Source organism: Glandiceps talaboti, chromosome 3 (genome assembly GCF_964340395.1).
Source record: "Glandiceps talaboti chromosome 3, keGlaTala1.1, whole genome shotgun sequence".
NCBI lineage: Eukaryota > Metazoa > Hemichordata > Enteropneusta > Spengelidae > Glandiceps > Glandiceps talaboti.
In genome coordinates, this window is record NC_135551.1 from 29,660,251 (window position 1) to 29,686,599 (window position 26,349).

General features: G+C 35.9%; 1 protein-coding gene and 1 non-coding gene across 3 annotated transcripts in view; both read left to right on the plus strand.

Moving 5' to 3' along the window:
* LOC144432733 (NADPH oxidase 4-like) overlaps positions 1 to 24,950 on the plus strand; it is a 43,436-nt gene extending 18,486 nt beyond the window's left edge. For both annotated transcript variants that reach the window (XM_078121004.1, XM_078121005.1), the window contains exons 4-18: positions 3,343 to 3,453; positions 8,845 to 8,929; positions 10,463 to 10,560; positions 10,951 to 10,978; positions 11,781 to 11,853; positions 12,400 to 12,480; positions 12,808 to 12,967; positions 13,871 to 14,038; positions 14,447 to 14,509; positions 15,170 to 15,230; positions 15,657 to 15,738; positions 16,926 to 17,045; positions 21,296 to 21,407; positions 22,956 to 23,125; positions 24,598 to 24,950. In XM_078121004.1, the coding sequence (XP_077977130.1) occupies positions 3,343 to 3,453; positions 8,845 to 8,929; positions 10,463 to 10,560; positions 10,951 to 10,978; positions 11,781 to 11,853; positions 12,400 to 12,480; positions 12,808 to 12,967; positions 13,871 to 14,038; positions 14,447 to 14,509; positions 15,170 to 15,230; positions 15,657 to 15,738; positions 16,926 to 17,045; positions 21,296 to 21,407; positions 22,956 to 23,125; positions 24,598 to 24,718 (1,533 nt within the window). In that variant the 3' untranslated portion in view covers positions 24,719 to 24,950. The remainder of the gene's footprint in view (positions 1 to 3,342; positions 3,454 to 8,844; positions 8,930 to 10,462; positions 10,561 to 10,950; positions 10,979 to 11,780; positions 11,854 to 12,399; positions 12,481 to 12,807; positions 12,968 to 13,870; positions 14,039 to 14,446; positions 14,510 to 15,169; positions 15,231 to 15,656; positions 15,739 to 16,925; positions 17,046 to 21,295; positions 21,408 to 22,955; positions 23,126 to 24,597) is intronic.
* Trnar-acg (transfer RNA arginine (anticodon ACG)) lies at positions 16,681 to 16,753 on the plus strand. Its single transcript has one exon. It is a non-coding gene; the product is annotated as a tRNA-Arg (tRNA).
* Positions 24,951 to 26,349: the final 1,399 nt, after the last annotated feature.

The following is a 26,349-nucleotide window of genomic DNA, read 5'->3' on the forward strand; positions in this document are numbered from 1 at the left end:
ATGCCCCAAATTACGAATAATTCATTGGTCTGTGCGCTCAGTTCAAAGATGCGTCAGTTGAAATAACAATGAACTGCAGTTTGGCATAGCTAATTACAGAAACAAACATGCACTATCATACACTACCACAAACTACTCAATGCTGTGAAATTTTAAAAAAAATTATGCTTCAAAGAATCTCTATGAGGTCATGAAATTAAATTCCATCTTATCTACACAAGATCAAGATACTGTCCAATACATTCCTACTGATAATATGGATTCGTTGTCGTTGTCGAAATATCCACTTAAAGTAAGTTTAATACTCTCCTTTCTAGTCAAGGAACACCATTTAGACCAGAATTTACTTTCAATTAACAGTGCTGTAGTTATGGAAATAATTAAGACTTTTATTTTGTTTTGTCAAAAGTGAGGACGTCATTAAAAAAGAGTACATAGTTTGTTCTGTTCGTTCGAAGAATTCCATCATTGGGTGTGTTTGAAACTACTTCTTTCTCTATGACCGCGGCAGCGTTCAGCCATAGGCTGCCTAACTCTGGACACGTAGAACAACCATAACAATCCATGGATGCATGCACAAGACGATATAAAATCTTTGGTAGACATTTGAGCCGAGAAACTGGGGAAAGCCATATGTCGGTCGGAACTAGGAATTAACGGGCCGGGGTTACACTGTGTTTCAAGGTTTTTTGAACACTGGCAGTAAATTCAATCCAACTGTTTTATTTGTTAATCTGGCACTTAATACCCAGCGGACACGACATGAAACACGCACAACTCAGCATCTATGACCGGTTTGGAACAGAAAGATCAAAATAGTAGATGCTATATTAAGCATCCTTGCTTTTATGGCCAAGTAAAGTAGATTGTAATACCCATCGCGGTCAACACTAACCGATTGAATTATCTTGCTTTCTACTGATAATAGGGAGGTTGAAAATGCAAACTTTAACAGTACATTGACCTTAATTGTTACTTCACATGCACTGTCTAATGTGGCAAACCGACTTAAAAATCTTAAATTTGAAGGTTTCACTTGATAAACCTTTAAGTTTCAATGTCGCCCCTGAACATGTGAATGCATCCGTCTTTCTGTACACAACCATTGCAAAGAACTCTATCTCTCCCTAACATATGCCTTGTCAGCAGTTTCCCAGTATGAACCAGTATGGTCGGGACAATTGTGTAATTGGCTGCAACCTGTCAATGTAATTGCCAAAATGAATTAACAAACTGACCCATTTATTGTAACCAGATACTATAGCAACATAACCAACACGAATAATAAGAACGCGACAGGTACACATATTTGTATGGGCATTTTATATCCCTGTCTATCACCACCTTAAAGCAGTAATGACGGGGTTAGCTACAAAGCTTCCGCCGATGTAAATTTATAAGTCAAGAGAACGGAGCAGTGTTTTCCCGAGTAGACGCCGCTGTGCCCTGAAACAGAATAGCTTGTAGACAAACTAATCGTAATACCGTAATTTCCACGCGTAGTAAATTGACTAAATACTTGAGAGTGTTTTCCCGGTAAATGTTTTGTTGTAAATTACACCAGAATACTGTAACAGTGGTGCCTTGTTTTGTAGACTGTTATACATACATGATACATTCCAAAGTGTTTGCGATAGCTCGAATCACTTGTTACATGGAATTCATCGGATTAGTGCATAATACACTGTATGCTTTGGCAGGCCAAGTGCATCAAACATACTTGGGTTACTGTTATGTATATCACACACACTGTACAGATTGATAAAATAGGATCATTGCGATAGGATTCCTTGACAATGAGCATGGAGTGGGTACAGGTGGGGAAAGTTTTAAATAGAAAGATGATAACCGCGCCATAACAGTAATATCGTCAGAAGTGGATATGTTATGAAGCGATTGGTGATTTTGCTTACCATATAATACATACATATATAATATAGAGCAATAGCATACATACATACATACATACATACATACATACATACATACATACATACATACATACATACATACATACATACATACATACATACATAATATGGAGGAAAATATTTAGGTAATTTGTCAGCAACACTCTAAGAGCCTATTTGCATATTGATACTACAACGTTAAATTAGAATATTTTCTATTCCTAGTAACAATCTTATGCACACTCACGATTTTTCCGACAAGATAATTGCTATTTATTCTGCAGTATGTATGGGAGCTTTAAAAATTCACTTCAGTTTTAGTTAAACTAACACATATATCAATTTGCCTTTTGGATGGCATCAATGTCAGGTCTCCGTAAAGTAAGCGGCTTAAATCAGAAGATCGTAAGTTAAGAAGATTCTTATGTTTCAGAAAATCTTAAATGCTTATAAATGAGGTCATTGATGTCCAACACCATAGTATCAATCACCAGTTTTACAACATGATTAGTTTCTACTTAGCCTTGTCAGTTGAGTCCAAACACTGTCTGATACGGTTTTATGTCTAGCGTTCATTTCAATATTTTAATGGTCTTTTTCAACAAAGGCAAAGAGTGTGATCACTGACTGAAGGCACAGGCCATTTTATAGCGAGACGAATTAACTAAAAATCGACTGCAGGAAGTTTGTCTAAACTATTTGCGGCGCACAGCAAGAGTGCCTTAGACAAAGACAACAATTTCAACTCGATTGACCCTGTTCTTTGCTTTGCTTTATTTCAAATGCTAAGGCCTCAGCCCATCGCACAAAGCATTTTACAGTAGAGAAGAAAAAGAACAAATATTCTTCTAATAATTAACGAAAAAATAATTAAAGGAAAAATAAGGCTGGGGAGAATATATACAGTACATCTATGTTTGCTGAACAAAACTAGTCCGAATGTTAAAAGCTTTATGAACAAAAACTGATAGTTTGTACTGAACTACTTCATTCTTACATGCCAGTAAGGAAAACATTTTTCTTTCGCGGGGTGAACTCTAAATCTTTGAGGAATGAAATCTAATCTATGGTCGTTATATAAAATGACACTCGTCCTTAGCAACTGTAAAACCTTGTCTTTTACAATACGGACACACTCTAAGTTCAACAGGATTGACCTTGTTCAATGTTATGTATCACTGTAATACCACTTTGACAAATATTTTGGCCATTTCTGATAATACCACCACGTATCACCATAGCTGGACATTATGTAGCACTTTACTTAAAGATATGTCTACAGCAAATTGAATGGATGGACATTGTAAAGTGTGATGTGATTGTTGGTTTTTGTTTCTTTGCAGATATCAATGAACTAATTTGCATAATCGAAATGGCACTTTTGAAATGTCATGTAAATTGATTATTTGTTTTTGTTTTTGTTTACTTGCAGAAAGGCTTATGTGTTTCTCGGGGCACTGCTGATGTCTTAAATTTAAATTGTGCAGCTGTGTTGCTACCAATGTGCAGGTCACTTTTAACATGTCTAAGACGCTCACGTAAGGTATGTGTTCGTAGGTTAATAGTGATTTAGACAGACTCCAGTTGTACACATAGTAATATTATGCCTTGTATGACACTTCAACATTAAAGATTGTCTTTCTCAAGGAACATGGCAGCCTTACATTAGATTCTAGATGATATTGAAATGAGGTCGAAATTTCTTTCTTGGTGCTAATGATTACTGATATTATCATAGAAGGGTATTTTCCAATAGTAATGCGTCATCGTATGAACTATTAAATATAAAAGGATGTCTGAAAATTGACTTTGATGGTGGTCATGTTTTCGATGTCAATTAAGAACTATCCTGTGTTGTAACATCGAAATACTTGTCAGAAGTGAGGAAGTAAGAAATTCATAAAATTAAAGACGTTGTCTCAAATTAATCGATTCTAAAAGTTACGTCATCATATCAAACGGTTCGGCTGCCCCCCCCCCCCCCCCCCCATCAGCAAATAGCCCCAGTTAACTGTTGTTATCACGAGTGACCTCAACTGTTTCTAGGTACTCGATAATAAACAACTAGTCGCATACACTGTCATTCTGGTACCTGCACCTATATGTGCGTTCTGAACTGTATATTGATGGAGGGGCAAAGCTCCCATCTTTTGCAGTTTAGATTTTTAGTCAATTCTGGACGGTTAATACGGTCCTCCATTTTATACAACTGTAGATTCTTTATCTTTTAATACAACATTAATATTGTTTTATTTACATTGTTGTTCTTGTAACCTGTCTGTTGTTTTTATATGTATGGCCTATTGCCAAAGGCAAATTTCCATGTTTCAGTGGGCAATTGAGTATATCTTATCTTATCTTATCTTATCTTATGATATGAACTGAAAACGAGACGCTTGACCTTTATGTCTGCAGGTGGTATCATCTTCTCACCGTAGATAGTAGAATAGTGTGCAGCTTGAGACTGAGATTTTTCGAATAAAAGGACAAAACAAAAGGTTATGATTAAGACCTCGAATGCAACTGATATACGGTGTTTACGTGCCTGAAAGTTGACATTTTGGAAACCTTTGATGCGGTGTTTTCTTTCATAGATTGTTGTCAAAACCCAAAGTAAACACACACAGTTCATACTATTTTCATAAACAGTTTAATTTATAATGATTGTGTCACAAGTTTTGCCTACAAGGAAATTCAAATCACGCCACGCGATTGGCCCCCATCTCTTGTATGATAATGCAAATAGTCTATATGAATACTCTATGCTTGCTTGGAATACATGGTTCATTATGGTTCTTTCGTTTTTCTGTCTCGTACATTTCTCATCTTTTCATATCATAAAGCCAGTGTTTATGTATAAACGAAACATGGGGTGTGTAAACATGATGTGAATTATATTAGTTGATAAATCATAGCAATATTTTATGTCAACACCCTGACTTGTGGATGCTAGATAAATTAAAGTTGTCTTTAAAATGCTATTAAATAGTGTGGACATGAAAGGAAGAACCTACTTTACCATTGGCGTGATTTAAAGAGTACAGTATTAAAACTTTACATCGGCATGTGGGAGACTACAGCATCCCGTCACGTCTCACTAGGCATTGACCTATGACATAGAAACATGTTGAAGTTTATACATTAAAGAGCGTTGAATGATGTACCCATCATATATTACACTTTACAGAAATTACCATTGGTCAAATTCCTAACTTCCCATGTATGCCGATCTATGGATATGATGAAATATTTTGAGAATGTTGTTCATTACCGTGAAGATCATGATGATCCTGATGATCCTAAAACAACAACATGGAATCATTTCCCATCGTTTTCCAGTACTCAAAGCAGATGTTATGTATTGTGATTTGAAATGATTAAAGATCACAGCGTGCTTACGAAAAGCTAGCAATGACTATACACAATGATTCATTATTGCAATTTCCACTGGACCAATATTGTAAACATGTCGGTTTCCGAGTTGTGATATCCCATGAAAGCTGTCAATTTTAATCAACCTTTGAAAACAGGATGCTATATATTTTGAGAATCCCATGCTTGAATGTTAACTCGATAATATAAAGTACTCGACAATACTTCGAATATTTGTTCAGATTTTAATTGACCCACATTGAGTTTATTGTGTCAGGAAACCAACACGGCTATTATTTTCGGCAACACAACAAATATTTCAAAAGGATATGCGTTTCCGAAGGGTTCGAATACTTCCCTTTAAAGTTAAAAATTTAATTGCTCGGCATGTACATTTAGTCGTGTTTTTTTCTACATTCGATTTGATAATAAACTATCCCGATAACCTTTGACCCGTAAAGAAGCTATAGGAAATCCAATGGCGCCATCATCAGTTTTGGAAATTTTAAACCTCATGTTACTTGCAAGAATCTGAATCTGACCATTTAGTTACAACTTTCAAGAACTAACTTGGTCAAGAATTATAATGAATCAATTTGCTTCTCTTGTACAGTCAATTTCTCTACTCTTAAAAACAATTGCGATCAGTAATGAATCGATTACGTCACACTTGCTAAATAAAATAGTTATTTCCATAATACTACTTATACAAAGGGATAGACTCGCGAATCATCATCATGCATCTGGTTTGGAGATAAAAACTGTGTCGCAATGTGTCAATTTTTCATTCTCGGTACCTGCTGTAGAATTCTGCAGCCTACATGTGTCATAAAAACAAAAAAGTACTATTCGATTTCTCGGTCTACACCACAACTTCTGCCCTACGCGCTACACATGCATTACTATAGTATAGGGGCGCGTAAGAATAATAAGTCGACCTTCTTGTTCTATTTTGACCCTCCAGCATGACGTAAAATGCCATTGCGGGTAGCGAGAATTCCAAAATAAGCACAACACTGTGTTCAAAAAGCGGAATGGATAATAATTATACAAATTCGGGGGAGAATACTCTAATGTCTATCGAGTTTTTATTAACATCTGTGTTGTATTTGTCCTGAAACAGGGATCCAATAGGCGAAGGAGCATATTCCCATTCCTAATAATTTAATACAATGAGACACCAAGATAAAGTTTTCCATGAAAGTTTTTTTCTAAATGATACAGGTCATGTTTGTTTAACAAACAAGTACAGAATTCCAGAGTATTTCCCCATTGCTATAAAGTCACTTCGAAAGCAATCAGCGTCTTTGTAAAAACAAGAACTGGGCAATATGAGATCGATGTCCGGTCGATTGTGTCACAAGTAGTTAATCTGTTGGCCCTATCTTCCTCCTAAAGGTCTTTTCAAAACACAACGAGAAATGTGGGAACCATATGATTAGGGGTAGTATGCATTAAGGGCACCGATTCTTAGGATAAGTGAAAGTGCCACCCACCATTAACGATAAAAAATCATCTACGATCGTTTGTCATGCCCTTGGCCAAGTCAACCCGGTCGCAACATCAGTCAGAACCCCAGGGTTTAACAACATGGACGTCTTTTGATCATTAGTGATACACAACCAGCTGGACTCAACATGTGTACTTGTCAGAATCTGATCACAATTGAGATTTGCTCTAGTAGTTAGTCAGGTCCGTGAGAACAACTTTCAATAAACTGTATATGATCGATTACTTGTAAATAGAATCTCGAAATAATTATTACGCCATAATCAAATCAAGTCAAATCAAATCAAATCAAATCAAACCAAATCAAATCATCAGTTTCGTATAATAACTGTTTGATATTTGTTATTAAAAAGAAATGCGTCGATTATTTGTAATTCCGTTATTGACAGTTTAACAGTGTTATCAAAGGGGCGAATACACCTGTCGATAAAATGGAGCTCATTTTGAGATTTATTGTTGAAGACCTTTATAAAGTGACCAAAAAGTTCATCAGTTTGGTCACGGTAGATGAAATGAATAGCCAGAGGTTATAACACATAATCATTTCAATTCAGTATATAACATCGAGTATTCGAGTTGTTCTTGTCGTCGATCTTCTTTGGAAAGCTAAGATCGTTTAATTTGCTTGGGGAACGAAGAATTGTTGGCTCCATTGCTCGATGCATGCAATACCAAACATTACACTATCTTCAATATATGATAATGGTTTTCGAATTTAACAAATACTTGAAAAGACGCATGGAAATGTATTTCATTGCTGCAATATTTCTCCTTTTTTAATGTGAGTACAAATCAATTAGATAAAATCGTTGTTTGAAAACAATGTCACCAGAATGGTCGTCTGCTGTTCATCTCTAGGGTATACTAGAAGTAAAAAATCCACCTTTTGAATAAAAAAAATCACTTGTCCGCCTATTATACCAGACTCTAAACATTGCCACATATCAAAGTTTACTTTTCAAGCTGATGCAATAACAAATGAAATAAAATGTAAACGTAAATAGAGAAACATTTCCATCATTATCCTTATCACCCTTTAAAATATCACTGGTATTGGTTCTGTATAGGGCCAACAAAAACGAAAATATACAAAATCGATTGAGGCGGATGCACATCATATAACGTTACGAATTTGGCTGCAAGCGATATTTCATGTATATGTTAGCTTTTGTTTTGACATGTCGGCAAAAGTCAAGGTAACAAGGCGACTAAAATTCCTTGGTACATTCTGGTATGACGGAGATGTAAACGAACTGCCTTATATATGACCGAGGCCAAGGAAGAGATAAACAGCCAATATGTCAAGATATAGTGGCGAAGTTAATTATGGAGGATTATTCCATAATGTTGTCAAAACTGTGGGAAACGTTTATATCTCATATTAAGACAAGAATGCATCTGAAAAACCGCAAAATAGTTTGAAATTCCCCTGGAGAGGAAACAGGGCAGTACGGTCACAGACTGTCAATTTTGTCTGGATTCCAAAAGAGAAAACTGTAAACGTTTCTGACCCCTAAAGACGAGAAATTGGCGCAAGGACATATCAGAGGGAAAAATAAGAGTCAGTCGGTCATGTTGACACAATTTACAAACATTCGGAAGACAGATCTGACCAATGAAACAACAGATAGCAGTTAGAGGACATGTGTACTCTAATGGGAGAGGAGGGGTGTATCACGATCACGAGAGAGAGGGGGGAGGGGGGCAGGGCCAGGGAGGAGATATGTATGTGTTTGCGCTCACGTGTGAGAGAGAGAATTAATGACTGACCAACAGACAGACAGGCAGAAGGACAGACAGACAGATAGACAGACAGACAGACAGACAGACAGACAGACAGACAGACAGACAGACAGACAGACAGACAGACAGACAGACAGACAGACAGACAGATTAGTATAAAATCAAAGTGCAAGCTTCCGTATGGATACACCATTCAGGACAACTACCATCCAGCATCAACGTCCTCTGAACTTTCATAAACTTTTGGCAATGATCGATGTAGGACTTTACTTTGACTTTGACAGATCTAGTTTTATCTGTTATGTTGTAGTTGGCAAGGCGTCGAGTCAGAAGATACATCGACCAAGCTAAACAGATCCACGTCGTGTGTGCCGTTCTTATATGTGTTGCAGCTGGTAAGATTACCTCCCTATATCACATTCACCTTTAACCTTTGGGAAGTTGACACATAACAAACCTAGGGGGTGATCAAATTTGTTCATAATACTAATATGGGCTTTCGTAATTCTAAGTTGATTTATGTATTACAAAAGTCATAATTTACGGGGTTTTTTGGCTTAAGTGAAACGACAGTCACGAAAGTAGAGGCATTGTCATGAACTTTGGGTCCTGGAGAGTCGTGTCATGATTTTACATTAACTACATTTCATGCGATTTCAGAGAAAGATGAAGTTGAAGTTGTCACCCATTTGGGCATCTTTGCTGTGGACCACATTGCATCATGGGAGTCAGCAGAAATGTTTATGCAATGGTTGAACAATGAATATTCATAGCCCTAAAAGCCTATTACCTTCTGATCACTGAAAATGTTATGAATAAAACGATTGCATAAACCTTTCTACTGACTTCCATCAGGCTATGTGGTCCACAGCAAAGATGCCCAAATGTGGGACAACTTCAACTGAATGTTTTTCTGAAATTACCCATAAATGTGGTTAAAACTATGACTTGACTCGCAAGAACCCAAAGTTTACGAACATGTCTTTATTTCCTGGAGTGGCGTTCACCTTTAAAAGAAATGGAATTAGTATTTGTTGTCTGTGTGTACAACATCATAAAGTCTTCAGAATACAACCTATTTATTATTCTTGATTCTTGAAATTATTTCCAAAATGAATGATTGCCGTACAAGTATATTGATTAGCAAAAACAGTTCATTGTCATATTATCACTTACAGCTAAAACAGGAAGCGTTCACCAAAAAACTGTAGATAATATACACAAAGAAGCTGATATTAATGTAGTCTAAACTTTTCAGTTTCCAAAACAAACAGTTTTAGAAAGCTGTGTTCCTTTCACTAAGGACTTCATCAGCAGTCTGAAGTCAAACAAAGGTGTTAATTACTAGTTTGAGAATTTACACCACTCACTTCTTGCTTGGTGAGTAATGTTAACACCTGGTCCCAAGTATGTGAAATATTAAAACATACATAGAATTAAAAAAAACTGATCATTTGGCAAGTTGAAGATGTTTTACTTGCTAGATATGAGAACACTTTTACTGCTGTACAGAGAAGGATTGTGATTGAGGAAGCAATTTTGTTTGCATTAATTCAGTTTTTAGACACACCTCGATGACAATAATGCCGTCTTTAGCAATTAAAGTGCTGCTGTCTATCAAGTCGTCTAGTCAATTTCTTTCTCTATACGAATCTCTCTATCAAAATACTTCATTTCTATTATGTCGCCAACAGGGCATTTCAACTCTGGTTGGGCACCGATAGGGATAGACTATTTAAGATAAATGGTGTCATATTTGTCAACTGTGGTAATCTACCACGTGATAACTTACGTTACTTGTGCAGTTTTCATGCTTTCAATTTGATTGCACGAGGGCGCTATTTAGGCTGGCAATGAATCACCTTTATTCTGCTCTGCGAAACATACCAGTACAACGACGATTGTTTAACAGTTACCTTTTCTTTCAGTTGTTCACACGTGTGCACACATCACCAATGCAATGAATTCGTCAAAGCGTTATAATAAGGATTTTCCAGAAATTAATATAGCCAGTTGTCCGAATGAGGTAAGTTGAAGGCATATTTGGCCAGCATACGAAAACGATAGAATTTTATTTCTGTTTGTTGAGGACAATATTTGAATGTTCCAATTTTCTGGATTTGTAAGCTTTTGCTATACAAGTCATCCTTATCAATTGAAAAGTAGATCACATAAACCAATGTCTTGGCCACTTTACAATAGTAGGTTCCAGTGAAATATCACGACGATGCACGTAATATGTTGTGGGTTTTTGTGTTGCTGTTTTTGTTTGGGGGCATTGTTGCCTGTTGCCGATATTGGGGAGGGAGGAACTTCGACGAGTTCGTCTGTTTGGTAAAAGTACACCTCTGTTAATTGTTCATGAGAAAGATGGTGTAAACACTTTGGTGAAATCAAATTTTCTATTTCATTTTAGGATGCCAAAAAAGTATTATTCTGTTCTGGTAAGTATTTATCTGATTTCTGTCACACTCAGACATGCCTGTAAATGTCTCACCTGTATTTATCTCACACGCAGACATGCCTGTAAATGTCTCACCTGTATTTATCTCACACTCAGACATTCCTCAAAGTAAATGTCTCATCTGTATTTATCTCACACTCAGACATGCCTGTAAACGTCTCACCTGTATTTATCTCACACTCAGACATGCCTGTAAACGTCTCACCTGTATTTATCTCACACTCAGACATTCCTCAAAGTAAACGTCTCACCTGTATTTATCTCACACTCAGACATTCCTCAAAGTAAACGTCTCACCTGTATTTATCTCACACTCAGACATTCCTCAAAGTAAACGTCTCACCTGTATTTATCTCACACTCAGACATTCCTCAAAGTAAACGTCTCACCTGTATTTATCTCACACTCAGACATTCCTCAACGTAAACGTCTCACCTGTATTTATCTCACACTCAGACATTCCTCAACGTAAACGTCTCACCTGTATTTATCTCACACTCAGACATTCCTCAAAGTAAACGTCTCACCTGTATTTATCTCACACTCAGACATTCCTCAAAGTAAATGTATCACCTGTAGGAGCGATACCATAAAAAGTCGTTACCCAATATGAATATTGGTGACCACAGACACAATGTATCGAAGTAGATATTGTTGTGATCAAAACCTGTCAGCAGCCCTGTTGTACACATACATTTGAATACATGTGAACGTCACTATATTTACAATATTGAAATGTGATAAATTCTTCTGAAATGGTATTTTTCTCTATTCTTCTCTAGTTGCCGGTGCTACAGGATTTCTAATGATGATCATTCTTTGTCTTATATTTACCTCTTCAACAAGAGCAGTCAGGTAACACGATACAACTCAATTCCAAATAGTGCGTGTACTAGTCTACTAACTTCGAATTAAGGTCACGTGACTGTTGCGAGGCATCACGATCTCCCATTATGATTTAAAGTTATAGATTAGTAATACAAGGAAGGAAAGAATAATGCTTCAGATACAATAACAACAAACAAACATGGGTTGATCAACGCATTTATTGTGTTTTAATGCCAATTTATTTGATTGGCTTAATAACACCTATGCAATTCATTCTCTTTATCTCATATTTGAACCTTACCAACAGAGGGCGCAATGTAGATAGATAACTTCACCAAGGAGGAGTCAGCGTTAGGAAATTCTTTCCATCTCTAGCTTCACTGATGGATGCGCTTCACTGATGGACTTGTCATGAAAATGGCCATAAACATTGAAGATCATGAATCGTAAATGGTTCATACAATCATATACTACTCCATGATAATTCAGAATGTATTTTATGTAACAAAAACTACATTATAAATGTCTCACACCACATTCATTCAAAATATTTTTCTCTTCTAATTTTTCTAGGACTGCCAGTTATGAAATATTTTGGTACACTCATCATTTATTTATTATATTTTATATACTTCTATTATTCCATGCATCAAGGTAAGTACAGTGATTCGTAATGGCAGTATTTGTTAACCCCCACCCCACCCCATCTGTCAAAGTTCACACCAACACAATAACACAAATGATACTTCTACACGATAATTCTAGCTGCTAGACCACGGGTCTCACTGTAGGAAAACCACATGCTTCTTCTAATATGGTACAGTTTAGTCGCACAGCAAATTTTTCATTGTGTTAGGTGCTCCAAGACTTGCTTGTGGTATGTCTTACGTTTCTCTGTGTCCTTCTCCTCTCCCCCTCTCTCGACATCCCTCCCCAATATTATAGTCAATGCTCACTTTTATTTTATTTTTTAACTTTCAGTGGACTTTTAAAACTACAGGGGAATATTGAAGTCCATATACCAGGCTGTACATTAGCCAACAAAACTGAAATAATGACGTACGCAGAACATTCGTTTGACTGGAATACGCCGTCCGTCATCTGTGAAGCTATGCCTAAATTCAAAAAAATACCTCAGGAGGTAACTACCTACAACATCTCTTTATCAAGGTCTCACACGAACGTCTTAAGAAAACGTGTTTTGATTGTGTATTTCTTACAAGATTTCTCTATGTAAGGCTCTGATATATTATTCCGACATATTTCTTTTCATGTCTTATGCTTCTTTAATCATATTTATAAAACATAGTTTGGTTTATTCATTCTTCAAAGGTCTGTTAACAGTTTTATACAATCAGTTCCTATAATAACCGTTAAACATTTTGTCAGTCATAAACACTACCCTTCTCCCAACGCGAGACTTTGCAGTATGCCTGGCGCCAGAAATTATTTTGATGTACCATGGTGTACCAGTGTATCTTTTTTGACTTGTGTGCCCGGTTGGATTAAAATTTTTGACCCAAAGCCTCACTTACACATATTCCTATTTAATTGTAACGGCAACAGGAATCAATGTTAGGTGCTGTGTTGTTTAACTCGGCAACAACTACATTTCCTTACACACACACCATTTAGTGGCCATGGTGATGGTGGGGGGGGGGGGGGGGCTGGATCAAAACAGTAGCGTAACGTGACCAGTTCTTACGTTTTCCCAGTCATAAAAACTGTGCTAATGTTCTTCCATATAATACATTGTTTAAAATTCCCTTTGAGCGCTCAACGTTTCATTGTCTTTGGTCTGCTGCTTATATACCCACTTGCCATGGGTTGGAGCATGTCAGCAGAAACAACGACTGGGTCTTTCAGCTTATCAACTTATTTGGCCTGACAGAAAGTTGCAGGTCTGGGCTACGCGCAGCATTTTTAGCAAAAATCCCACTGCATTTGGTTACTTTCATAGTATACAGAATAGCCTACAAAAGTCGAAATACACAGTAAATGCTGACAACAGCGGTACTAACCACCGAAATTTTTGTCATTCCAGACTTGGATGTGGATCGTGGTACCTCTTGTCTTTTACACAATAGAACGCCTTATACGATTATTCAGAAGTCGTTACCAAGAAGCAACTATATCAGAGGTTGTGCATCATCCATGTAACGTCATAGAAATAAGGTTTAGAAAAGAACAATTTCTAGGCCAACCAGGACAGGTACTGTAGTTATTTACGTACTATTTTCAACATATTTTATGACGTCAGTGTTTAACTGTAGCGCTGGCAAAATAAGTATTCCTGCCACTGTCAGTTGGCGACCACACATTTACCCACTAGCAGAATACCCCAACTGTATTGAGACTGAGTGGCTTCTATGTACCTTTTCTGAATGCCGTATATGTAAAGTGGCGTTCCGAAAAAATGTCCGGTTTATTTTCTAATCTTTGTAATCACGAGTGTCACTTTGCTCTTGGGTATTCGACTTTTCACCTCGTTTGTTTCATTTAAAAACAGTTGTAGTAAAGAATATGTTATGACATATCCTATGGACATCATCTAATCAACTTACTACCCAAGAGAGTATCTAGTTCTGATTATCAAGTAATGTGTTTCTTCATTCAACAGTATATTATGGTGAATATTCCAAATATATCAACAGTGCAATGGCACCCATTTACTCTCACAACGGTATGTACACAATCACCATATTCCTCTGGACCACAACAATTCTAGTAGACTTTAAATTATAACAAAAACGACCAGTAATCGTAGTAAGTTACTTAGTAATGACAGTAGTAAGTGAAGCAAGACATGATATATAACCACACATCTATTAATATAGGTATTAAGCATGATGTCAGATCGTATCATTATACTGAGGGGCATAAAAAAGTTACTGTCATAAATAATTTGTTATATTGTGATTTTGTAACCATAAATAATCTAGTCTTGGTTACCCAGACCCTTTCAGGAGGGACATCCTTCTAATTCTAATCACCCAATAATAGGCGCATCTACAAATATTCCCACAGTCCTTTGCATGTGTGCATGCGCAGTTTGAATTTCAAATTGCAAATTTGTACTTTATATCTTCATGTATATTAGGCAGTATATTCTGTACACAAAATTGCTATAGAATTTAACCAGGTTGGCTTCTAGAGATGCTTCGTCACTGACTAAACTGAAAACAAGACCAAACAAATGAATTAATATTTGCTATATTTTTTCCATTGATTTAATCTTCATTTCTCTTTTAATATAACACATCAGAGGTTTACAAGTAAATTTGACTTGACTGCAGAAATAAATGACCGCTGATTATATTAACCTACATTACGTTACTTACAGAGTCCGTACGCCAGTGCAACATTATATGGTATCCATATCCGGGTACTTGGTGATTGGACGGGTGAGCATAAGACACCGTATTCTAATGTCTATTGCAATGTATATCAAACAAATTGTATATTTGAATTTAAATGGTTTTGGTTTCGTGTAATAAATAAATAACGAGTCTCAATTGAAATGTAACAATTTTATTACGTCACAACTCATTTCATCACTTTTTGCTGCAGTAAAAACACTGCCTCAAATGACTAATTCTGATGGCATAATAATGAGAGAACCGGGAAAAAACATAATACATTTATATGCAACACAGAGAATGTATGTAAGACTCAACTAAAACGTGTGGCATCAGCAAAATGAAAACTTATGGGTCTTGTTTAGCATACCTACTGATTGAATTTCAAACTGTCAACAAATACATAGAAAAGTTGAGATGCATTTACTACAATTACCAGTGACCTTTGACCCTTTGGTTTGTTTGATACAGTTCGTTTACAAGAGTTATTTGATCCCGAAACGGATGTGTCTCAAGTGTTGCCTCTCCAGAACGCCAAATCGAAGGTTCCAAAGTAAGTTAAAGTTTGATTCTTGTATCAGGAATCGTAGTCAATGATATTTAAAACAAAAAGAATGTCATTCTCATTTTGGCGAATTCCTAACTATCAACTTTGAATGCTGATACTATTTCAACGAATAAATACATGACGTCACACTTAATGCCGACTATTTGAGGTGTTATTGTTGATCAGTATAATTTTATTTCATATACGGATTTATTGAGGAACCGCAACAGTGTGGCTTGGCCTACCGCAAACTTTGACTGACCGTTCGTTGTTGTCAAATTGTTCACAGTGCGGTGGTGGACCTTAGCAGAATCTTGGCAGTCAGGACCGTTCCCTGCCCCCCCCCCCCCCACTATTCCTTGATGGGAGTTCAGTATCCACGCTTCTTTGTGCCCATTTAAATTGAATTAACGGATTACACAATGTATGATAAATTTGACTGCGATTGATGCTATCACACTGATGGGTATCGAATGACGTCATGAGGACCAGTATCGAGGAGGTTACCGAGAATGTCAAGTTGATCGACACGTGGGCGCACTTCTATCCTAATTACCAATATTGAGCATTACTTTTCATTTAAACTAATTAATATGAACACTACGGTTCTTTTGTTGCCCAGTCCTATTAGGATAAGGCATATACCATGTTTTCCCAGTGACGCATTCATGACTATACTGCTGATCCGAGATTGGTGTAAACCAAAGTCCAAAATACTGACCTTTGCATTTTCATCAAACTTAAGCAGCGAGATACTAAACCGTAAACTGGTTGTATTGATGTGGTTATTACTTCAAATTGTTAATAAATCATACATATGTACATTGGACTTGTCTCAAAGTAATCTTTCAGTTATCTAAAGAAATCATAGTAGAGAAGGTCAAGTTGATATCGATTATATGGAAGGCCTACTGAACAATTTGAACAATGCATCACTTGATGACCAGAGGGTCTGTGGCGCAACGGATAACGCGTCTGACTACGGATCAGAAGATTCCAGGTTCGAATCCTGGCAGACTCGATTATTATTTTTCACCGCCATTTGTAGTGCATCTAGCTAGATACATGAATATACAGTACCATTATCACTATGGACTATACAGTCTGTGTATATCAACACTTCATTGTCAGATACGGTCTCACTGTCGCCAACAAACAATATATTTATCCTGTTTTTTCTTTCGTTTTCACAGAATGTACATTGATGGTCCGTTTGGAAGTCCGAGTCAAGATATTTTCGATTTTGGAACCAGCGTCTGTATAGCCGGAGGTGTAGGTGTAACGCCATTTGCTGCCGTTTTAAATAAACTTAGGTAAGATATAAAAAAATGAACAAATAAAATCATAAATGGCCTAATCTTATCTCCTCTTCTTGCATTGATAAAATTTTCCTTTGAAAAAATTATTTTGAATATGTCGGTTTTTGTTCCATAGTGAATGCAGTCTGGGATCGACAAATAAATTGGTAGTAGACATGGTTGCGATTTCTGAGATGGTCATTATGAATATGCATGACATACGTTGCATTGTTTCAAGGGTCTGGTGATTTTGATGCCTTCGTCTGCCAATCCATGACCAGGTCAAAAGATATATTCAAACAAAAACTGGTGGTCAGAAACATTGTTCTAAGGAAAAATCGAAATTTCAAGCTTAAGCCTAATGTGATGAATGCGTGGATATTAGATTTTGCAGAGCGTTAGCCAGTTTTATGAGTTCTGGCCTGGAGACTAGCAGTTGAGGAAAACAGGTCACTGAGCATCAATTTTGAAGACCATTTTCGCAAAACATTTATGTTAACAGATATTGAGGATGAAATTTATTTCATTTCAGTTTGTCCTCATAGGGAAAAATTACTTACCGAATTGTCGTATAGACAAGCTACTATTATGCTCTCTTGTCATATACATGTAATAAGAATTCTGTAATAATCAACTTGGCATTTTGTGTGTACAAATCATTCAAATTAAACAAAAATGTATTTAATTATTTACTTATTCATTCATTATCTCTCTCTATGCTGTAACCATTTATATTTTGCTCGCATTTGTAAATGTGCGATTTGGGCCGGTGGTCGTTAAGATAAATATGATGTACGAATGAATATCAGAACTGCTATCTATCTATCTATCTAATAAATTTATATAGCGCCAAATATCCAAAGAAAACAATGTTCAGTGGCGCTTAGAGTTAGAAAGGAGATGAAAAAGCTCTCTGAAATATGTGGGTTTTCAAGCGTCTTTTGAAAATGTTTACATTGGGAGAGGTTTTAATGTCCAGGGGTAGAGAGTTCCAAAGTTCAGGAGCTGCTGAAGAGAAGGAGCGGCGACCATAGGAAACCAGATTCCATTTGGGTGTATGCAGAAGGCATTTATCCGATGAAAGAAGAGTGCGTAATGAAGAACGAGGTGTAATTAAGTTCTTGAGATATTGTGGAGAGATTCCATTTAGGCTGCCACTGGAGGGCACTCTCGGACAGACCATTTTGAATCCCACGTACATGTGAATGGTGTAGTTTTTCTACTCGAACACATTACATCATCACCGAATCCTTTATATGGTAGTGCTAATTATTGAAAATGTTTACTAATGGCAAAAGTCATCACGTATTCAACTGGAACAATGCGAGTTTACCATTGGTATCTAAGATTACAATGAATGATGCCTTGAACTTTTCAATATTTGCCATTAATATAAATACCTGTTGAAAAACACACCAACCTTTAGTTGCAGTGTTGTGATAGCTGAATGACCTATTTATGAATAGCTTATAATGGTAATGTGTACACAGGCTTGACTCGATGTCTGTTTGTTGAGAATCAATCATATACTCTTTCAGGGTTTGATCACTGGGCAATCATACATAGTTCAGCCAAAACAAAATAATAAGCTGCAAATAAGGGGCGGGGGGGGGGGGGATGAAAACAACCGAATTCCAGTTTGATAATGGTACAAAGCCTTTATATAAATGTTGTATGCTATTCATCGTGCGAATTGTTTGTAATTTAGTCTGGCAAGGTTTTTCAATTTGTAATTCATATGTCCCATACCAATCGATCAATTTGTATATACATATGTATCCAGATTAGTGACATAATATTATTGTTATCATTATTTATACATAATGGATTATGAAATCATTTATGTAAGCAAGCCTAAATGTAGACTGAATGCCTTGCATAAGGACAAGCAAGCAAGCCTAAATGTAAACTGAATGCCTTGGATAAGGACAAGCAAGCAAGCCTATATGTAAACTGAATGCCTTGCATAAGGACAAGCAAGCAAGCCTAAATGTAAACTGAATGCCTTGCATAATGACAAGTAAGTAAGCCTAAATGTGAACTGAATGCCTTGCATAAGGACAAGTAAGCAAGCTTACATGTAAACTGAATGCCTTGCATAAGGACAAGTAAGTAAGCCTAAATGTAAACTGAATGCCTTGCATAAGGACAAGTAAGCAAGCCTAAATGTAAACTGAATGCCTTGCATAAGGACGAGCAAGCAAGCCTAAATGTAAACTGAATGCCTTGCATAAGGACAAGTAAGTAAGCCTACATGTAAACTGAATGCCTTGCATAAGGACGAGCAAGCAAGCCTACATGTAAACTGAATGCCTTGCATAATGGCAAGTAAGCAAGCCTAAATGTAAACTGAATGCCTTGCATAATGACAAGTAAGTAAGCCTAAATGTAAACTGAATGCCTTGCATAAGGACAAGCAAGCCTAAATGTAAACTGAATGCCATGCATAAGGACAAGTAAGCAAGCCTACATGTGAACTGAATGCCTTGCATAATGACAAGTAAGTAATCCTAAATGTAAACTGAATGCCTTGCATAAGGACAAGCAAGCCTAAATGTAAACTGAATGCCTTGCATAAGGACAAGCAAGCCTAAATGTAAACTGAATGCCTTGCATAATGACAAGTAAGTAAGCAAGCCTAAATGTAAACTGAATGCCTTCCATAAGGACAAGTAAGTAAGCCTAAATGTAAACTGAATGCCTTGCATAAGGACAAGCAAGCAAGCCTAAATGTAAACTGAATGCATTGCATAAGGACAAGTAAGCAAGTCTACATGTAAACTGAATGCCTTGCATAAGGACAAGCAAGCAAGCCTACATGTAAACTGAATGCCTTGCATAAGGACAAGCAAGCAAGCCTACATGTAAACTGAATGCCTTCCATAAGGACAAGTAAGTAAGCCTAAATGTAAACTGAATGCCTTGCATAAGGACAAGTAAGCAAGCCTACATGTAAACTGAATGCCTTGCATAAGGACAAGCAAGCAAGCCTAAATGTAAACTGAATGCCTTGCATAAGGACAAGTAAGCAAGCCTACATGTAAACTGAATGCCTTCCATAAGGACAAGCAAGCAAGCCTAAATGTAAACTAAATGCCTTCCATAAGGACACTAAGTAAGCAAGCCTTTTGATTGATCAATCAACCAAACCTTTGAACTATCATACACATGTTGTATCTCACATTTAATTAATTATGCAAACACTACATTTAATTAATTATGCAAACACTTCGGTTTTGGTATCATCAAAGGGCTGGTAAAGAGTGCCAACCCTTATGAAGGCACTAAATAGTGATATAACCCTCACTGGCATGTGTTATTATTAAAATAAAGTGTAGCTTCTCATTGTAATGAGTGATTTGCATACTAGTAATCAATGATTTGTGTAATTAGGTGATATGTTACAGGTCCATGTCATATAGCTTGGTACATACATTGCTGATAACAAAGTATATTATTGAGCTTGTCATAATAATATAATTAAGTCATTTGCATAAGGAATGACTTTCGGCTGATAGGCAATCTCTTAATGTAATCTTAAAATTCCACATAGGTTTATACATGCATTGGTGATAATAAATGTTCTACAAAGTGTGTTGATGTAGTATTCAACTTTTCTGAGTCATTTACATAATTGATATCATCTATCAAGTATTTAGTCATCTTTATTTCGTACTTCATGTTGTTTATACATTAAGCAGGCATGTTTATCCTTACTGAAGGTGGTATCCAGTGTGCATCTGGAATTAATTGAAGTGGCTGACACAGCCAATTATTTTTGTCAAACACAAAAGCTTTCTAAATTGTCTATAGTGACACAAAGGACCTGCTATGTTATGTAGGCTGTTATAATGTAAAGTTTTTGGCTTCAACACTATAACCTGTTTACTGTTAAAGCTGTTACAAATCATAGTTTGAACTTTGACTCGCAATCCTGATTTCTATAAGCCGTTATGACTCACATCATAGTATGACCATCATCTACAGACTTGCAATGAATAGACAACAGCTGTTCTCAGAGAACTGTTTACGTCATAGTTAAATACCCTAAGTCGGTTGCTGCTCTTGTTGAATGAAAGTATAAAACTATTATCATTCTTCGAATAATGTATCCTAGTTGTTGAAGCCTAAATCTCTTGTGTTTTGAATATAACACGAGAAACTAACAAAACAAGCAATCATAAATGATTACATTTTATTACACACAGATTTGTATGATGAGGTAACATTCCTACAAATCTTTCAAATTTCTCTCTTTCCTTTAGGTACAGTATTTCTGCCAACACCAAATTACAACGATTGTATTTTATATGGATATGCCGTGATATTGGTTGTTTTCAGTGGTTTTCAGAACTTATGGTAGAGCTTCACACAAGGGTGAGTAGTCTCAAGAAGGACATTTGCTGTTTAAAGCCATGAATCTTTACAATTTTAGTCCCATATTTACCTTATAGAGGTACTCAAAACTATTGTAGTATTATGATATAGTACCACTTCGATGACGTCATTTTCAGAATCTGTTTTGAATCATCTGTATATATTACAGGGGAGAGTACTGGTAGTCAAAGAAGATTTGTAAAATAGATGTACATCAAGGGATTGTTATGGAACTTAAATAAATGACCAAGGGAAAACATTTAATAAGTGTACTGTTTGGGGAAAAAAATAAAAACATAAACGTTTGACTATATTTTAGTGTAACAAAATTTAGTATAATGATATAAAATAAAGCAGAATGTGGTATCTTTTAATCAATATTAGATCCTAACTTAGATCATTTGTTGAAAGTTAATCTGACAATATATGATAATGTTATAAAATAAAGCAGAATGTGGTATCTTTTAATCAATATTAGATCCTAACTTACATTTGTTGAAAGTTAATCTGACAATATATGATAATGTTATAAAATCAAGCAGAATGTGGTATCTTTTAATCAATATTAGATCCTAACTTAGATCATTTGTTGAAAGTTAATCTGACAATATATGATAATGTTATAAAATAAAGCAGAATGTGGTATCTTTTAATCAATATTAGATCCTAACTTACATTTGTTGAAAGTTAATCTGACAATATATGATAATGTTATAAAATCAAGCAGAATGTGGTATCTTTTAATCAATATTAGATCCTAACTTAGATCATTTGTTGAAAGTTAATCTGACAATATATTATAATGTTATAAAATAAAGCAGAATGTGGTATCTTTTAATCAATATTAGATCCTAACTTACATTTGTTGAAAGTTAATCTGACAATATATGATAATGTTATAAAATAAAGCAGAATGTGGTATCTTTTAATCAATATTAGATCCTAACTTAAATCATTTGTTGAAAGTTAATCTGACAATATATGATAATGTTATAAAATAAAGCAGAATGTGGTATCTTTTAATCAATATTAGATCCTAACTTAAATCATTTGTTGAAAGTTAATCTGACAATATATTATAATGTAAGCATAATGTAGTTTCTTTTGACCGATGTAAACTCATTTTTATTTTTATTAATTGTCATAATTTAGTTGAAAATGTACATGTAATAAAATGTAAACATAATGTGGTGTCCCTTGATCAGTGTGAGATCAAAATAAAATTAAAACTTAAATTCATTTGTCACAATATATTATAATATAATAAAGTATAGTATAATGTGATATATTATGACATTATGTGGTTTTCTTTGATCGACAGAAGGTTATAACTTAACTCTGTAATCACAATTTAGTTTGGTGATATATATTATAGTGTAATGTGATGTACTTTCCTTTGGTTGATAAAAGATCATCATTTATTTCAATTGCCACAATTTAGCTTAGCTTAATTATGACCTGCGACTATCTTCAATTTCTCTAATGTATACCTTTTTGGAGAGCTTCAAATAATGATTTTAACACCTGTCTATATCTTGTATCTTTTAGATGTGGGAGTGCAATAAGCCAGATTTCTTCAATATCCAGCTATATTTAACTGATGCCAACACATCACAACAAAACTTGCCCCCTGGGAGTGAATTTCTTTATCACAGACTAACTGTTGGAAGACCCAGGTGGAAGCCACTCTTTAACGAAATTGCTAAGTTTCATCAAAGGTGTGATTATTTAATATATCTGGCTGTCGAATACTGAATGGACAATAGAAGCGATTTTTCAGTAGAGATTTTGCGGATGCTTTCTCTGTAAAACCCAACACAAGCTAGTGACTCCAGTGTCATTGCATTAAGCTAGTGACTCCAGTGTCATTGTGTTAAGCTAGTGACTCCAGTGCCATTGCATGAATCTAGTGACTCGAGAGTCGTTGTGTTAAGCTAGTGACTCCGGTGTCATTACATTAAGCTCGTGACTCCACTGCCATTGCTTTAAGTTAGTGACTCCAGTGTCATTGCATGAAGCTAGTGACTCCAGAGTCGTTGTGTTAAGCTAGTGACTCCAGTGTCATTGCTTTAAGTTAGTGACTCCAGTGTCATTGCATGAAGCTAGTGACTCCAGAGTCATTGTGTTAAGCTAGTGACTTCAGTGTCATTGCATGAAGCTAGTGACTCCAGAGTCGTTGTGTTAAGCTAGTGACTCCAGAGTCATTGCGTTAAGCTAGTGACTCCAGTGTCATTGCTTTAAGTTAGTGACTCCAGTGTCATTGCATGAAGCTATTGACTCCAGAGTCATTGTGTTAAGCTAGTGACTCCAGAGTCATTGCGTTAAGCTAGTGACTCCAGTGTCATTGCTTTAAGTTAGTGACTCCAGTGTCATTGCTTTAGGTTAGTGACTTCAGTGTCAATGCATGAAGCTAGTGACTCCAGAGTCATTGTGTTAAGCTAGTGACTCCAGTGTCATTGCTTTAAGTTAGTGACTCCAGTGTCATTGCTTTAAGTTAGTGACTTCAGTGTCAATGCATGAAGCTAGTGACTCCATAGTCATTGTGTTAAGCTAGTGACTCCAGTGTCATTGTGTTAAGCTAGTGACTCCAGAGTCATTGTGTTAATTAAGTTAGTGACTCCAGTGCCATTGCATGAAGCTAGTGACTCCAGAGTCATTGCATTAAGCTAGTGACTCCAGTGTCATTACATTACGCTAGTGACTCCAGAGTCATTGTGTTAATTAAGTTAGTGACTCCAGTGCCATTGCATGAAGCTAGTGACTCCAGAGTCATTGCATTAAGCTAGTGACTCCAGTGTCATTACATTACGCTAGTGACTCCAGTGTCAATGCATTGTCCAATTTTCATGTTCAACGTTGGAAACATTTTTGTGCAAGTTAAGGAATTGACGTTAGGTTAATGATGGTAATACAGGTAGACTTGAACCCAAACGCAAGCCAGATCTACCTAGTTTAGTCACATGGTGTATATCTAGAAAACTTATAAAAACATTACTACTGGAAGTAAAGCGTTCAGTTGAAGAGTTCTTTTTGCTATATTATAATTGATAAAAGCAGTCTATGACATAACATTCCGCTTCTCCCATCCCATAGATAGCTCGCAAATGCACACTTGGGATCTTCCTTCCTATAGTAAAGGTGTATGTCGAACTTATTTCATCTTATTACATATTTTCTTCATATTACACAGATCAGAAGTCGGGGTGTTTGTATGTGGTCCACGAAGTCTGTCACGTGCAGTACACGGTCGATGTAATCATCAGAACAAGTACAACACACGATTTGTCTACCATAAAGAAAGTTTTTCATGAGACGATTTCCACTCTCCCCAATTACCTGAAGACCATGAATTTGGAAATACAGTTTGAACCAAATGAACATATAGAAAAAGACAGCATGGTCAAGGAAGCGCCAAGGATGCTGAAGAAAAAGACGAAGCCATTACAATTGTAAACCAATGTGTGCCGAATAGATCTGATATAACAAAACCCAGATATGATATATATTGACCTACATAGGTTTTTTAAAGACAAAATATTTCTTTATTTATAGTGTACTTTACTCCTTTTGTACTCCATATTCATTTGTGTATGATAATAAAAATGGTAGTTACCAATTACCATCAAATCTTCATAATCAGATTATGTCGTTTTTTTAAATCTAAATTTAAGTGAATGTGTGGACAGTTATGTATCATATGACGAAACATTGGTGTCAATTGTATTGATCTAACCAAACTAGAACTATTGGGAGAGGTTCAGTAATTACTGTGCAAACTTTGACTATTAAACCAGATGTGTTAACGACCAGGCCACAGTCACATAAAAATATTGATCAATCCCATATTTGATAACAATTGATATATTTAATAGGATGAGTTATATTTTCAAATTTTCAAACAATTATAAAATGTATTCCTGTTCCACCAACTCGACTGATTATTTGCCAGGGTTTTCCCTTCAAGAAGATTATGTAATTCTAATCATCCGCCACCCAAAGCCGATTTTCAGCTTCGACTTCGACTGACGGAGAATATGATTCCTACAGTGATCTTTGTGACATTATGACTATTAGATGATAAGTTATTATAATAGTCAAAATGATCTATCACAACATCGTTACTGAAAATAGAATCTTAGACTGGTAAAGTCGTGATCTTGATTTAGTTTTATCTTTAGCGAATAAAAAGGATGAAATCTCGCGTTATTACATATCCTTGTTTCAATCAGAATCACGACTGGGACCATCTGCTTTTACTTAGGCCGATTCATCACTGGTCACAGTATAAGTGATTGGCAGGTGAAAAGACCAATCAGAGTGAAGAGTCGTGTTTAACATAATGCGAACTGTCCCCTATTAATTTAGGATGGTAATTTACAAATTAGTATTAAACATCTGGCATTTATAGGCTGGCACCAGACAGACAGACAGACAGACAGACGGCCAGGCAGGCAGATAGACAGACAGGCAGGCAGGCAGGCAGACAGACAGACAGACAGACAGACAGACAGACAGACAGACAGACACAACTATGGCATTGCGTCAACCAAATATGAAACGTGATTTAGATCAAAGTGAATTCCCCACCTGGCATTAACTAAAATATGTTTGTCATTTTAATCGTACCTAGGATTAAGTGCATGTCACATTTATCATGATAGTAGAAATCATATAAAAACCTTTTAAGGCCAAAGGTGTTGAGTTAATGAGCCAGTGTTGTCTATATTAGGCTTGAAATTCGATCACCCCTACTATTAGATCAAAGTATTTTATATATGTAGTACTTGATTTATATGCCAACACAAGTGTTCAACAAATAAAGACTGACTATAATTGCATCGTTAAAACAAGATTATAAAGAACAACTGGTACAGTTGAAAAGTTGAAACATTACTAAAATTATAATATTCTACTTATTTTTACCATAACATTTGCATTAAAT